This window comes from Patiria miniata, unplaced genomic scaffold (assembly GCF_015706575.1).
Source record: "Patiria miniata isolate m_02_andy unplaced genomic scaffold, ASM1570657v1 HiC_scaffold_7, whole genome shotgun sequence".
NCBI lineage: Eukaryota > Metazoa > Echinodermata > Asteroidea > Valvatida > Asterinidae > Patiria > Patiria miniata.
In genome coordinates this window covers 3,905,632-3,921,952 of record NW_024037074.1, presented here as the reverse complement: position 1 = coordinate 3,921,952, position 16,321 = coordinate 3,905,632, and the positions used below count along the sequence as shown (strand labels likewise).

Sequence of the window (16,321 nt, the reverse complement as noted above, 5' to 3'; positions counted from 1 at the left end):
CACGAGTTGAAGAACATGCTTGTTAAATACAAAAATAGTTAATCCAGGTCACTTTCTTTTTGACTCACTCTGCTCATAGAGAATTTCTTTTCCAAAAGTATGTTTCAGTATTCTTAAAAGAGTGTGTTTCTACGGCGCCTGTTGGTAATTTTCACTCATCTGCAGTGTTCTTTCTTTTCTTTCTTACAGCCCAGTTGACGGCTCAAGAACAAGCAGGTGCGTGTTCACCGTATAGACCATTTACTTTTTGTTTACAAATCGTCACCAACACCACAAAGTAACACCCATCTACATACCAGTAAAAACTAGCAATCGGAGAAAACGGCAACTAAAGTTGAACGCCTTCTAAAACAACACTTTGCGTCAAAACGACAGAGTATTTTCAGTTGGGTTTCTCGTTGTGGACACTTGATGAATTGAATTTATTAAATTTGCTGTTTTTCACCCGTTTGTGTATTAAATAAACAAGAAATAAGAGAAAAAAGATGAGTGTTAGTTCGTAAAACCGAAAAAGCTGCGAAACTGTAAATGTTCGTTTTCACGAAGTAACACTCTTTAATGTATACAACACGAGGAAAGTAAAACTTCAGGTCATTACAAGAAGAGTGTTACTTCGTGAAAACGTTTTTGCTCACTTATGAACAGAGTGAGCGCCATGCATTGCAATGGTAAATGGAACTTGAGTGTTACTTCGTGAAAACGAAAATTAGCACTTTTGCGCAAACGTTGCCATGGATACTTAGCGTAATTATTAAAGTAAAGCTCTTGAAGCTTTGAAACTTCGTGCAATGGTAGGCCTTGATGAATAATGTTTAAAAATCGAAAAAAAATATGGTTTAACACGATAGAGTGTTACTTCGTGGTGTCGGTGACGAGATGTATCCAAAATATATGTTTTATCAGGTGTGTAGGGCAGCGGTGTATAGGGTTAAGCTGCTAGGGGGCACCTGGGGGTTGGTTTACCAATTTTTCAAGGGGGACACTGAGAGCAACGTATATATATTGTTAGTGGTTACGCCACTGTTGGAGGGATCGTCCCGTATTAAGCAGAAACCGTAGAAAATGAATCGTTGAATCATTGAATAAATGAATAAGATTTAAATCTTCTTTGCTTGAATTTCAATTTGATTTTTTTTTTCATCTGTCTTTTTTTTCTAGCGATGACTCCTGAAAGTGGTAAGTATTTTCTTTATTTATAGCTTTTCAAACTCTTTGCGTCACCGAGTTCAAACTGTTCGTGCCAAAGTTTCTCCAGTTCCCATCCGGCCTCCGGGCCGCTTTGTCAATCTTTGTGACAGTACAGTGATAAACAACTCTTTCAGGTGGACATTGCTGGAAAAATTGGGGGATAAAAATCTCTCCTACCCAAGCATTCAAATCTCTGGGTATTTTGTCTCTTTCCTCATGGCCGACTGAGTAACAACAGCATCGCAGTAGAGCTTTGCTGGGCGTTTCTGATATTTTGACAAGGACAATCTTTGGAGATCCGCTGAAGCGACACTTCGTCAATTTCAACGGCACGTACTTGACTTAATGGAATATGGTAAACTGAAAACGCAGTGAGGGTGGCCTATTATATTGGTCAATGACCTCCACAACCACTGAATCACCCTGTGTACTTTGTACTGGGGAAGAAAAGAATACAATTCCGACGGGGTGTAACGCAAAAACGCACGCGATCAAAAAGACGAATCAAATGACTGTACATTTTCAAACCCCGCAGTGAGTGGCGGATCTCGATTTTATTCAACTAGTTTACTTAACATTTTTTTAAACACCCCTCTAGCTACGTGGTTGTGCCTCGCACGAGTAGTACTTTAAAAAAAATCTGCTTATGTGGCGCAGAACGCAGCGATGTCAAAAAAAACATCAGTGTTTTATCAGCAGTTGAAAACCATCCACGTGACGGGCTCTCGGCCAATAGAAATGGGTAAACTGTCTTAGGTATTTGTGATTACTTGTTAATCAGACGCTGAGTCATCCAGTCTCGAGTTATGGTGACAATTAAAGGGGCACTGCGGCATGAAATCCCCGAAAATGTTATGTTTTTGATTGTTCACTTATCCTGTTTTAAAGATTTATTTGAAATGAAACTAACCTAATGACTTAAAACCGGTTGTTAACATTGGACGTGGCGGACATTTTGTGGCATACGCATACGTATTTCCAGCCGTGTCCCATCAATGTAGGAACACACAAATGATGATTCTCGCACGTCCACAGAATGCGAACCACTGTGCGGCTGGATTTACATCTAGCACCCAATAGCTCAATTTTTGAGAGTCACAATTTTAGTTCTCGTATTAAGAACAACACAAACACGCCTAGCTCTTAAAGGATAGTTGCGTAGACGCTTACATCCTTCTTGTAAATGATCTTTCCGTTTCATTTAAACTACGTTTTGCAACCAAACTGGGCGCATTTTAGGACGTAATGCCCCTTTAAATGAAGCGAGCCACATATTTTCGTAAATGGTTTTTCTCATTAGGTCACTTTCTATTTGACCCACCCTGTATACTAATATGCGAAGATATTATTTTCGCATGCCCCATTGTATAAAAAAAACAACTTGAGCACGATGCCAAACTCGATATATTGACTGTAAGCGACTATTATTTTATCACAGAGTTTGTCGGCGGAAACGTGACCTTTGACATTCCGTACGTGCCAGCCTACAACGACCCAACTACGGTGGAGTACCAGACCTTGGCTCAAAATTTCATCACGGAGGTAGGCTAACCTTCAGACTCTATCTTTGTGTTCTTTGCGAGGCTTTGAGCAATAATAGCCATCAGCGTAGAAACTTATAGCGATTTAAGAAAAAAATGAAATGAATGTACATAACAGGAGCAGAATTAGTCTGTAGATTAATCCGGCGACAGCCCTTTTCTGAGGTGGCATCACAGCCTCGACTCCAGGGGCGCGTGCTCGTTCCTTACACTAACCCCTGGCTGTGATGATGACGTAAATGACACTGAATGGCTATTCACAGCGTACTGCGCGGGCATTTCGAAGATTGCACGCCGGTGTCACGGTCTCACTTCTCCGGCGTGCTAGCTTCTCCACAGAAGGACATTTCGCCTCAACACGCATGTTCAAATTGCGCAGTAGTGTACATTTTCGCCAACTTTATTTGTGTGCTGAGTTATTTGGGGTTGTACTGCACTGGAGCACGTGAGATAGGATATAGACGAATCCAGAATTTTAGTGGCGCGCGTAACTCCCAATACATGTTACCATGGAGCTGTAACCAAAAGGTTTTAAGGATACACATTTATTTAAAACCATGGTTACAAAAATATAGACAACCACGATCTAAACGAGCAAGGAACACGGACCATGCACAGACCAAGGAGTTCGTACTCAAGCTGGGAACGCAAATCAGAGTACTTGCAAGACCTAGGAAATGACCATACTCCTCTCTATAAGCTCAATAGCTTGACCCACAGGAAGTGTTACATAACACATTCTTGGGTGTCCCTTACGGGTGCAGACCAGTAAATCGGTCCGAAATTGCCTGCGCCGGCCAAATCACGATTTGCATGCCCTCAAAATCTTCGGTATTTGAGCATGCTGTGGGCCATGAACTTGAGGGTTTGTAAAAAATATGGGTGGAAACCGTGCACAGGACTTGGAGCTTGCAGTTCTGTGTAATTTTGATGTAATTTGGACCCTAAAAGCGCTCTACTTTGCAATGGAGTGTAGGCATCGTTTTTCAAAATGGCGATGGGCTTCAGGACTATTTTCAGGGGTGTTCATCTTCAGATAGGAATTTCTCCTAAAAGTCATCAGTTGACCCCCCGAAAATTGAAAAGAAAATGAAAGATGATGAAATAAGCTTTAATTTGATGTGTGTCTCGAACACCTTGGAGAGTTGTGAGTATTTTTCCCGAATTTTTGAAGTGGGAGAATTTACCATTGGGGTCTATGGAAGTTTATTTACTGGTCTGCTACCTATAGTTTCAAAATGGCGCCTTCCACCGTTTGTTGTCAAATGTTTGCGGAGTGTTTTTTTTTTTTCAGGGGGGCGGAACCTGGGGGGGGGGGCAGCGTTTCAAAAGCGGTCACCAATGGCGGTTCCGCAACAAATGCGCCCAAAATCTGAATAGGGCCGATGGACCGTCCACGGATCACAGCAATTTCGAGCGAACAAAGGGGGGGGGTAATTTGGGGTCGGAAGGAGCAAAAACTCAATTCACGCCCGTTGGGGGCGCCCTACAGTAAGGTAGCCGCAAACAGAGGGCTTGTTTTCAGGCCAGAATTCGCAGTCAGAGATTTTTTTCTCGCAATTTTTTGATGAAATATGAGTCATCCATCCTTCCTCGTGCCGTACAAGTGGTTTGGAGAAATTTTTCAAAACCTCGCTTCTTTATAGTTTCAAAATGGCGCCTTCCACCGTTTGTTGTCAAATGTTTGCGGAGTGTTTTTTTTTTTTTTCAGGGGGGCGGAACCTGGGGGGGGCAGCGTTTCAAAAGCGGTCACCAATGGCGGTTCCGCAACAAATGCGCCCAAAATCTGAATAGGGCCGATGGACCGTCCTCGGATCACAGCAATTTCGAGCGAACAAAGGGGGGGGGGGGGTAATTTGGGGTCGGAAGGAGCAGAAACTCAATTCACGCCCGTTGGGGGCGCCCTACAGTAAGGTAGCCACAAACAGAGGGCTTGTTTTCAGGCCAGAAATCGCAGTCAGAGATTTTTTTTCTCGCAATTTTTTGATGAAATATGAGTCATCCATCCTTCCTCGTGCCGTACAAGTGGTTTGGAGAAATTTTTCAAAACCTCGCTTCCTTATAGGGTGCAGATGTGTGTCTCGAACACCTTGGAGAGTTGTGAGTATTTTTCCCGAATTTTTGAAGTGGGAGAATTTACCATTGGGGTCTATGGAAGTTTATTTACTGGTCTGCTACCTTACTGTGTTATTTATGGACTTGGTAGACTTCAGAACACAGCCCGAGGAAAAGTAAGCACAGCGGACACATGAGCATGTATCGTGCTCATGTAATGTGCACCGTAACGTGCTCAATTATCGGCCGCGTTCACCCGGAGAATCTAGCACGCCGGAGAAGTGAGACCGTGACACCGGGCGCGCCCATAATGCGCTCGCGCTAGCGTGCTTAGCTTTGCACGTGACGTCACGTACGAAAAAAAAAATTATGATGGGAAACAACATGACGCTGCAAGATCGTACCAACGGGGCACGAGGCTGGTGGCATCAGGCTCGCGCGAGCCGCGCTCAGGTATTTCCGCACGCACTTTGGGCTCCTTCGACCAATAGAGTTGCCAAAATGCGGGCGCTCCTCGTCTTTACGAACGCGTGCACCATGCGCGAGAGCGTGGCAGCACCGCAGTAACAACTTCGAATAAGCCAGTTCGGTATTTCAACTGCGCATGCGCACAATGATATGGGTCACGGGCATCGCAACCTCGTGCCCCGTGGGTACGATCTTGCAGCGCCATGTTGTTTCCCATCATGCCTTGCGCGATCGTAACCCCTGGCATTGTGTAATTTAAATATACCAAAATACGGTACATTATAATTAGGGCTGCATTTTATCCGTTTTAAGTGCCGGCGCCATCTTTAAAATGTTAAAAGTTGTGATTTTGAAGAATCAATCCTTTCAAACACAACGTTTGGACGTTGTGTTAATTAGCAAAGATTTGTATTAAATGTGCGTACCCCTTGCGTGCCTTTACAACCACAGATACACGGTTTTTTTAGCGAAAAACGCGGCTGACATAATCCATATCGTACAGGCTTTGCGACTTTTGAATCATAATTTTTTTTCGTACTTGACGTCACGTGCAAAGCTAAGCACGCGAGCGCGAGCGCATTATGGGCGCGCCCGGCGTGCAATCTTCGAAATGCCCGCGCTGGACGCTGTGAATAGCCATTCAGTGTCATTTACGTCATCATCACAGCCAGGGGTTAGTGTAAGGAACGAGCACGCGCCCCTGGAGTCGAGGCTGCGGGCATCGATCTCCTATATACACAGTCAGGGGTCATTCGGGATAATCGAACGTTTATGGAAGGCGCATGAACGCGCACGGAGCTGGGTGCACGACGCTCGCGTGTTAATGGTAGCAGACCAGTAAATAAACTTCCATAGACCCCAATGGTAAATGCTCCCACTTAAAAAATTCGGGAAAAATAATCACAACTCTCCAAGGTGTTCGAGACACACATCAAATTAAAGCTTATTTCATCATCTTTCATTTTCTTTTCAATTTTCGTGGGGTCAACTGATGACTTTTAGGAGAAATTTCCATCTGAAGATGATCACCCCTGAAAATAGTCCTGAAGCCCATCGCCATTTTGAAAAACGATGCCTACACTCCATTGCAAAATAGAGCGCTTTTAGGGTCCAAATTACATCCAAATTACACAGAACTGCAAGCTCCCAGTCCTGTGCACAGCTTCCACCCATATTTTTTACAAACCCTCAAGTTCATGGCCCACAGCATGCTCAAATACCGAAGATTTTGAGGGCATGCAAATCGTGATTTGGCCGGCGCAGGCAATTTCGGACCGATTTACTGGTCTGCACCCTATAATGGGCCTTATTCACGAGTTGGCCATTTTTGTCGAGTTCTCTGAATGTGTTTCATTAATTTTTAACTGTGTAATGGGATGGCGCCAGACTATTTATGCAGGCACAATGCAGCCTTATTTTACTGTCATTTTTTTGTTTTTAAATATGGCTTTTAAACATTAGAAAATGTTTAATTACAAATTTTAAATTATTCATTGAAGCAGACTGGAATTTATTATAAATGAACTTGCTTTCATTTCTCTTCGCAAGTCCCAAAAATTAAGATTTTACCCAGCCTCGACTCCATTGGAGCGTGCGCGTTCCTTCACTAGATCGAGCAAGGCATGATGGGATACAACATGGCGCAGCAAGATCTCGTACCCATGAGAACGAGATTGGATTTTATCTTACTTTCAATTCAATATGGCCGACTCGTGAATAAGGCCCATTACAAGCAGCATTCTCATAACATCGCGTGTCACCACGTCAGCGAATTTATCCCGAATGACCTTTGACATGGACTTCTTCATCGAACTGGCTTTTTCTGGTCTCCGGATTCCGCTTTTGTTTTTCTTAGAAGCGCCGACGTGAGGCTGTATTTTGTTTTGATATAATCAGAGAGGACGCCATTAAAATTTAAAGGCAACCTACTCTGTACAGCTAATGAACATTTGCATCCGGATTACCTAAAACTGTTTGCTGTCAGTTGTTTGATAAACACTTGGTCGCACTCTCTAAATTCTAAATAGTGAAAATTCACTCCATTCGAGTGAAGATTCACTCCCACAGTCGGAAACTAGGGACTAGACGCTTCAGAGTGAAATTTCTTTAATCGTAGAGATCGAGGTTTCACTCGAGCTTCGATTGAAGTGGTTCATTTTTTAGACTTTGTCAATCGAAAATGAGAGTGATTTTCACTCTAGTCCCTAATTTCACTCTGTGGAATTTAGAGAACAATTTTATGGATACTTGAGTAGACTTTCGGGGGGGGGGAGGGCATCGAATTGCATTTCATTTTCGAAAGATAAACAGGAAGCATGCCTATTGGAATTAAATTCAGTTGTATATTTTTTCTTCCCCCCCCCTCCCGTTTTCAAAGATGGACAACCTTTTCATGAATGATGAGGGTTACTTGCAAACTGTCGTACATGAAGTTACGTAAGTAGTATTCAGAACTTTAGCAATCGTTAGCGACGAGTAAGCAAACAAGAAAATCTTTCACTCTCTGGCGACAAGTCCCAATTTCAATCATTATATGAGTATATACATCGGCATGATTATATACATCTTGAACATAAGAATTACAGAAGTCTACTTTCATTGAGCAGTGTAAGAGAATCTCGCAAAATTTGGTTTCCACTTTTGTAGCAAAAAAACTTGCGAAATTTTATATCGACCCAGGACTAGTGAGACAAGTGATTATTTGTTCCGAAACAGAATGTTTACTCCGAAAGGGAAGTGTCCTCCTGTTTGAATATTTATTTTGGTTTATTCAGAGATCTGTAGTTTTTGTGGTCATGCTTAGTGACTCAGACTGTCTCAGGACAGGTTTGGGGTCCTCATTTTGATTCAGAGCTGATAATCCGGCGGTAGCTCTTAACTTAGTGCCATAGCCAATGCGTTGCAGAGTGCAACAGGTTAGGTTTTATTGGGTTTTGCCCTTCGCCGACGTATTTTATAAACACTGTATACTCCCACAGCCTCACACACCCATATTTGTTTCGAATACCCAGTGTGGACATTCCTTCGTTTTCGTGTAGTTAAGAAAAACCAGTGAAAAAAATCATTTTACTCAAACTGTAACAACTCTTTTGACCCAATTTTTTTCTATGATTCCCTTTACTGTTTCTCTTCAATTTGCCACAAATAAACCTTACACAAAATGCCTCTAAACCTGTTTTCCAGAGAGGGGAATACCTTGTGTGGACGTGGGCAAGTCCTGTTACTTGGTTTATGTGGACATCTTTTGTTCGGAAGTCCCCATAGTGAATGTAATGCTTGTACACCTATAATTATGGGGTAGACTTTTTTTTTTACCCTTGTATTGTTTTCTTTTGTTCCTATTGCAATCTCAAAAGCGTTTTCCTTATGGGGTAAATTGATTTCTAAAGATTTTCGCCGTGGGTAACTCTATTGTTCCATTGTGTTTCCTACCTCTTAACCCCTTAAGGAACTGTGTGCATGTTCAGCGTTGTCCCAAGGCGTGCGAGGACAAAAATCAAAATGTTACTCGGTGGGACTTGAACCCACGACCTCCTACTTACTAGTGCAGACTTATACCACTCAACCACAGAGCTTTCTGGGGTCGATTGGCCGGTTCGAGTCTGATGTGGCAGCGGGTACCTCGACCAAACTGCAGTAGTAAGCAGGAGGTCGTGGGTTCGAATCCCACCGAGTAAGCTTGTGAATTGTCCTGCACTAGTAAGCATGAAGTCGTTGGTTCGAGTTCCACCCAAGTAAGCGTGTAATATATTTTTCTCGCAAGCCTTCGGATAATACTGAGTATAGGCCTATTATACATTGTTTATAAAACACGAGGGCGAAAGACAAAAACCAAATACAGAAAACACCGATAGAAGCAAAATTGGGACGACGAAAATGGATTGAATATAAACAGGACGAAAATTCTATAGGTTTCCCGGCTATTTTAAAACGTTTATCATTCAAATTCACCGTTTCTAATGTTCAAATTCGTCCATCAACTTCGATTAAGAGTCCTTTCAGTGTTTAATTTCGTCTTTTGAATTGTCAGACAATTTTAAATTCATTTCAAGCAAATTCTAACAAGGGTTATACGTGTTCGTCCCGGAGTATTCGATTTCGTCTCGTCCACGCCAAACCTTGTTAATCAGAAATCAAATTCGTCTAATTGATTCATATAAGACGAATTCGATCTCTGAATGCTGCCATTCGGAAACAGCTTAGACGAATTTGATATGTAATGACGAATATTCTCGACCCGGTAACTAACGAGGTTGACCAAACTTTGAAATAGGATGGTAAATGAATAAATCGGTTTTGCCAAAAGCATGTGCAATTTTTCTAGGGCGAAATTAAATGCAAGAGTTTGTGAATTTGAATGTAAACTGTTTCAAAAATAGCCGGGAAAACCTATATTTTGCGAAACAAAACTCTGGCTACGGGCCTGATGAGCTCTTTGTGTCATGGTGGCACATGTTCCTCTGCTTTCGCAATCTCACATAACATCGTTAATGTCATTTCAATAGACCCGGGAGCGTCAGGATCCGCTTCGAAAGCATTTACACGCAGGCAACGGACGCCAACATACCCTTTAAAGAGACCTTCCGAGCAAAGCTAGAGGTAGAGGCGCAAACCGGCTTCCTCGGCCAATTTGTGTTCGTACCGTCCACGCTTGTCGTCTTTGATGGTAATTCTTGACAACTTTTCTTCCGGGCCTAGTGAGGATTTGTCTTTTGAGCTGTGCTGCCGATTCTTCAAGCCTTTGGGTATACACTCTAAAACGTCCGGATTAGATCTGACTTGAAATCCTCGGTTTCTATATTTGACCTGGTACCCTTTAGGGTCAAAATGGAACCTTTCCGGGTCAAAATGATCTTGGCAAGAGTGTTATTTTGGCCCAGAAAACTGTCATTTTGACCCTAAAAATCATCAGGCCAAACAGAATCAGGTCGGATCAAAATGACCCGGAACTTTTCAGAACTTAGTTTCAAAGGATGGTACAGCTTTGATATTATACGAATGTATGCTTGTCCATCCATTTAATGCCAGACAAACTAGGAACCTTCAGAATAAAAGAAAACGGTGAGATAGTGGCCGCTTAGCATTTTAACTTAAACCTACACCCGGCAACTGATTCTGTAAAACCGTGCTTTCATAATTGTTTGACTTCCATTATGTCCTTTTTATATGACCGTCCTTTAGTAGTAGGCCAGCTCAAATTAGGTCTCGTTATTTTTGTTTGCTGGTATTTCCGTCTGGAATTAATACCCGTTGATATTATGAAACCCTGTCCCTGTTTCAGTGTGTAATCTGTACTGTTTCAACGGAGGAACGGTGAACAGAGCGATCGATGTGTGTGCTTGCAGCTGTCCAGACGGCTTCCTACCACCATCATGCCAAGGTATGTACTTCCGGGAGTGAGCCTTTCAAGCCACAAAGGATATCTTTACGTTGGTTTCAAACAATTTCTGAATCTATCAAATGTTACATTTTATTTCAAGTACGATTGCGTTGTTGTTCTTTTTTTATTGCAGCTCCAACCACCACAATGATACCGACGCAGCCTGCCACTACCACTGGAAAGCCCTTGACCACTACAATATCCCAAACCACAGGAGTCTTTGCCACAACTAAGATATCCACCACCACTGAAAAACCAACCACAGCTGCACTACCCGCTATCACGTCAACTGCGAAAATGTCTCCCACCACCGAGTTGCCCGTCACCGCTCCAAAGACCAGCGCAGTCGAGCTGTCAGAAACCACGTCAAACCTCACAGTTGCGCCAATAAGCACCGAAATGGTGATGACAACCGAGGAGCCTCAAACCACGGCAATGCCAACCACAACCGTGTTGGCAACAACAGCGGAGCTATCTACAACTGCAATATTGCCAACAACCCCAGCAATTCCCACCACTGCGGAGTTGCCAACAACCACAGGTATTCCCACCACCACGGAAATTCCTACCACTACGGAGTTGCCAACAACCACGGAAATTCCCACCACTACGGAAATGCCAACAACCATGGGAATTCCCACCACTACGGAATTGCCAACAACCACAGGTATTCCCACCACCACGGAAATTCCTACCACTACGGAGTTGCCGACAACCACGGGAATTCCCACTACTACGGAATTGCCAACAACCACAGAAGTTCCTACCACCACGGAGTTGCCAACAACCACGGCAATTCCCACCACTACGGAGATGCCAACAACCACGGAAATTCCTACCACTGCTGAGCTGTCAACGGTTCCGGGACCGATTCTACATTGTCATGCATTTGAGTACAGGCGTAATAAGTTAAAGTTAGACTTTCCACATAACGACCAAATAGTGGACTATTGGCATCGTGATTTCCCCTACCCAAGGTTTCCTTTTTGTCTGGATTACATCGATGAGCCTTTTCCCGCGGGTCCGGATGGATTTGAGTGCCCGAATCCCACTACCTTAGATTACTACGTTGAATGCCTGGAGCACCACTATCGAATTCTTGAGAGCAGTAGTCATTGTAACCTTACACAGTCGACATCTTGCCCCTCCCTGGAAGAATTATACCGCGAAATCAACGATACGTTTGGTACCGATGACCCCACTTTCTTCATCGTACTCGAAATATTCACGACAACTACATTCCGTGAGTGCCTGGCGATTGGTGACAACGCCACTCGAACCGTCTCAGACGGAATCGAGTGTCCACCCGCCGACATTGTACAAGACCAAGCTGAGTGTTTAGATTACCATTTCGGTAGTGTTGTCTTGAATGGTCAGACTTTTACCGGAAACGCAAGCGGTGTTTGCAAGGCACCGCCGACGTATTGCCCGTCTTTTATTAATTTCTATGATTTTGTTTTTTACGACTATCTTATTGGCGGCTGCGGTTGCGATGAGAGGAGACGTAAACGTGACCATGGTTTTTCCAGTTCTGAATCGTTTCTAGCAATAGAACTTTTTCCGTTATTAACTGGTGTACAAGGACGTCGTGGCTGTTATGACGGCTTTGCTTACCCCCGGCTACTGTATTGCTTGGACAATCCAAGCGATGATTCAATATGTCCCGATGAGGAAACGACCGAAGAGATGTGGCTTTGTACTTTGTACCATTTTAGCAAACCCGACACCAGCAGTGAGTCTGAACTCTCTCCCGAGGATTGTCCATGTTTGGACGATTTTCTGGAGATGCTTGAGGCGACGTTTGGGCGGGAGGAGCCTCCAGACTGCGTCTGCAACGACCGCCGCTACTTCGTCGGCAACAATTCTGCTGAGAGTCTCAGCGGAATATCTTCTATGGACCTGTGTGGGCTTCTCCAAGATTTTCCTTTCCCGCTCTTAACCCACTGCCTGATTGAGCTGTATAGTGACTTGCTACCGAGCAGCACCAACGAGACCTTCATTTGCCCAGAGCCGGAGGTGTTGGACTACTTCGATATCTGCTTGGACATCCTGTTTGGAAGGCGTGATCCGCCGGATGGGTGGAACGGAACGTGCCCTTGTGCCGGCGAGCTGTACCAGGAACTTTACGACACCTTTGGTTATGACCTTCCTGTCAACTTCGTCAACGAACTCAACCGTGGATGTGTCTGCTTCGGCAATGAAAGCTTCGACGGGGAGAAGTTTGACGAGCTGGAGTTCGCCGTGGATAGGTACAAAGACTGCGTCGAGGATCCGTCGACGACTTTTAACAACGGGACCTTCCCTTGTCCGGCTCAATTTTATGAAACTTTTCACGGCTGCTTTGAGTTTTATTTTGGGAACTACTCGGCACCCTTGTACAGAGAATGCCCGCCACAGGACGAATTAATCGAGGTGTTTGTGGACACGTTTATGGGTGACGATGTGCCAACATTTGATTGTAATATGCCTACCGGACATTAGATTGCAACCTCTCAAATCCTTTCCAGACTTGGAATTATCAACTGGAATAGACATGAAAATGTACCCAAAATACCCATATAGTGATCACTGATGAAAACATTATTTAAAACGAAACAATTGTGGGATTTTTTTGGTTTTTTTTTGTTGTTTTTGATGGTATCGATGACATTGCTCATGACTTTCTATTAAGATTTTGACATGATTAATCAATTTTAATCAGTTTTCGTGAAATCTCATCGTTGAAAAGTGTCGTGTATCTAGCGTCGGTTACAATGGAGAAGTTAATTTTAATACTACCTGGCAAAGTAGAAATGCAGCCAAAACTTACATATTGACAATTGTACGAGGTTTTCATCGTACTTTGAGTATTGTCGTGCGAACATTTATATACACAGAAGCATACTGTGCCCAAGCCAAACAGCCCATTGTTAATGTTCCTTCATTGCACTGCTACTGACCCTGGTCAAAGCGTGAATTTGCGCCAAATATAGCTGTAATTGCTATAGATAAGGAGTGTTGAAATCACCCATTGGTAATATTCCTACATCGCGCTACTACTGAACCTGGGCAAAGTGGGAATTTTGGTCATTTTTTTTTTACTTTTCTTTACACATTGCTAATTATTCCTACATTACGCTTCCATTGAGCCTTGACAAATTGGGAATTTCTTTCAATTTTGATATAACTGCTATAAATAAGGAGTGTTGAAATTACCTATTGGTAATATTCCTACATTGCGCCACTACTGAACCTGGGCAAAGTGGAACATTTCTGAATTTGATGTACTTTTCCAAAGTAAAGGTGTTTTGAAATGACCCATGGGTTTTATTCCCACATTGCGCTTCTACCGAACCTGGGTAAAGTGGGAATTTCGTAAAATGTTGAATTGATTTGCAATAAAACAGGGGTGTTAAAATAACACATGGTTAATATTCCTGCATTGCGCTGCTACTGAACCTGGGCAAAGTGGGAATTTCTGTCAAATTTGATGTAATTTCTATTGTAAAGAGGAGTTGAAATTACGATTCCTACATTGCGCTACTGCTGAACCTGGGTAGAATTGGAATTACGTTAATTCTATGCACTTTGCGCGTCACAAGCTTGATACGCTTGATAACTCGGCATGTATACGCGAAAGCTTATCCGTGCCATAGTGTGTGGTGGTATTCTTGTACAGTTTTTTTTTCAATGACTTGTACTCAGTTTTATAATCGCAGCTTGGGAAGACTGCACTATATGTGTATGCATCGTTTAAGGTAACGGGTATGTACAATAATTTTGAAAAAAAGTTCATTAACACTGAAATTAAGGGTATAATTGGTATATGTATCTAAGAGGTATGAAATACTCTTGTAATCCAAGTTTAGTGCCAAAAAAAAATAATCGAATTAATGGATTTAAATACTTAAAAAATATAAATGGCACACCGAAGGTGTTCTGTAGAAATGCATTCTTTCTTGGACTACAATGTATAGCCATCCATTTTTGTCATCAAAACCATACGCTGGGACCGGGGAGGGGGTAGGGGCTGTTTACGCTTGTCAAAAATAAATATTAATGATCATAACGTTTAACTCCGTGATAAGCAGGCAAATCTTCATTAAGTGAGATTTGAGGCTTTGCATGGTGGAGATATTTATAAATGAAAGGTTTGCGGAAACACCATGTGCGAATAATTTCTCAACTAAGAATGATGGTTCTGAAAAGAACCAGAGGTATAAACTCGATGTTCCGGTCAGTATGCTCTGACCGTCTTCAGGAGAGTGCCAAAATTCTAAGAAAGTAAACACCTAAGTAGTAAAAGCGAAATCAATGGAGTGTGAAGTTGCATCCTAGTGGATGCCAAGTAGCTGGGAGCCTAGAGTAAGCTTGGTGTGGATGCAGTCTCAGTAGAGGAAGGACCTAGGGTATAGGAGACCCATAAGTCTTAGGTGATAGCACTTACCACTTACTTTCTAAGAGTTTAGGTACTCTCCTGAAGACGGTCAGAGCATACTGACCGGAACGTCGAGTTTATACCTCTGGTTCTTTTCAGAACCATTCTCTTAGTTGAGAAATTATTTGCACATGGTGTTTCCGCAAACCTTTCATTTTTTGAAATCATCATTGTTATTTTTTTCCTTTTCAGTTTGAGGGGGTCGAAAAAAAAAGCACTCAGAGTAGGTCCTGAAAATGATGAAAAACTGAGTGTCTGCTGAATTTAATCTATTACATCATTATCTTGAAATTATGTCTATGTGTTAAAGAATATGTATACTATATATGAAATATGATAATGTAGCGTATATTCCTCTGACCCATTAGGCCACAAGGGGTAAGGCCAAATAAAAAGTCTCCTGTTTCTGGTATGCGCGCGCGTCGCCGTAGCCATGCGCGTCGGCAAAATGAGAAAAAAAATTTCCATGAAAGATGATGTCTCAAAACCGCCAACCTCACTGGTTTGACTGGAATCCTGCTGCTGCACAATTTTAACGTGTTTTTAGATGGGGTTATGATCGAGAATAAGCTTTATGTGGCCTCTCTGAACTCCCATATATTTTCACTAAGTATAGTCGGGCACCATTTGCAGTCATCAGCCGATATTTGAAGCAAAAAAAAAGGGTAAAAAAAAAAAAAGCCGCGTTGCCGCACCAATTTTTGGGCAAGCTCCATACCAGAAACCGGAGACTTTTTTTGGCCTAAACAAGGTTGTAAGTCCACTTCATCCAGATGTATGCATTGTACATATTAATTTTAGATTTTTCCTGTACTCTATTATAATTTCCTTATTATCATACTTTAGCACGAATAAACAAATTATTATTTCACCCCAAAGTTTTGTCGACATTTCATTTTGAGAAGCCCATCTGTCCAGAAATCGAATAGAATTGTGTTCTAAGGTCCTTTAGGCATTTTCTCAGCAACTTTGAAGTATTTTTTTTTTTTGGCAAAAATTGAAGAAAAAAAAACGAGGCCTTACTTTTTTAACAAAGTTTGTCCAAAAATAAACTTTCCTCAAAACAATGAAGAAATTCTTGTCATGGCAAGAGGAGCATCAATCAACCTTCAAACACCCAATATTTTGGGGAAAATCATCGATTTTTAGAGAAAAGAAATCATCATTTTTGACTGACTTTACCCCAAAGTTTCGTCGACATTTCATTTTGAGAAGCCCATCTATCCAGAAATCGAATAGAATTGTTTTAAGGTCCTTAAGACATCTTTCCAG

The 16,321-nt window shown here is 42.4% G+C and overlaps 1 protein-coding gene across 1 annotated transcript; it reads left to right on the top strand.

The window, feature by feature from the left end:
- The first annotated feature begins 195 nt into the window (after positions 1-195).
- LOC119746530 lies at positions 196-14,777 on the top strand. The gene is made up of 7 exons (XM_038223511.1): positions 196-216; positions 1,159-1,176; positions 2,627-2,730; positions 7,630-7,688; positions 9,758-9,918; positions 10,534-10,632; positions 10,766-14,777. The coding sequence occupies exons 2-7, from the start codon at positions 1,161-1,163 to the stop codon at positions 13,111-13,113; spliced, it is 2,787 nt and encodes a 928-aa protein (XP_038079439.1). The 5' UTR covers positions 196-216; positions 1,159-1,160; the 3' UTR covers positions 13,114-14,777.
- The last annotated feature ends 1,544 nt before the right edge of the window (positions 14,778-16,321 follow it).

Coding starts and splice junctions, on each gene's coding strand:
- LOC119746530 (XM_038223511.1), top strand. Junction 2,731..7,629: donor CTCAAAATTTCATCACGGAG/GTAGGCTAACCT, acceptor CCGTTTTCAAAG/ATGGACAACCTTTTCATGAA. Junction 9,919..10,533: donor CACGCTTGTCGTCTTTGATG/GTAATTCTTGAC, acceptor TCCCTGTTTCAG/TGTGTAATCTGTACTGTTTC.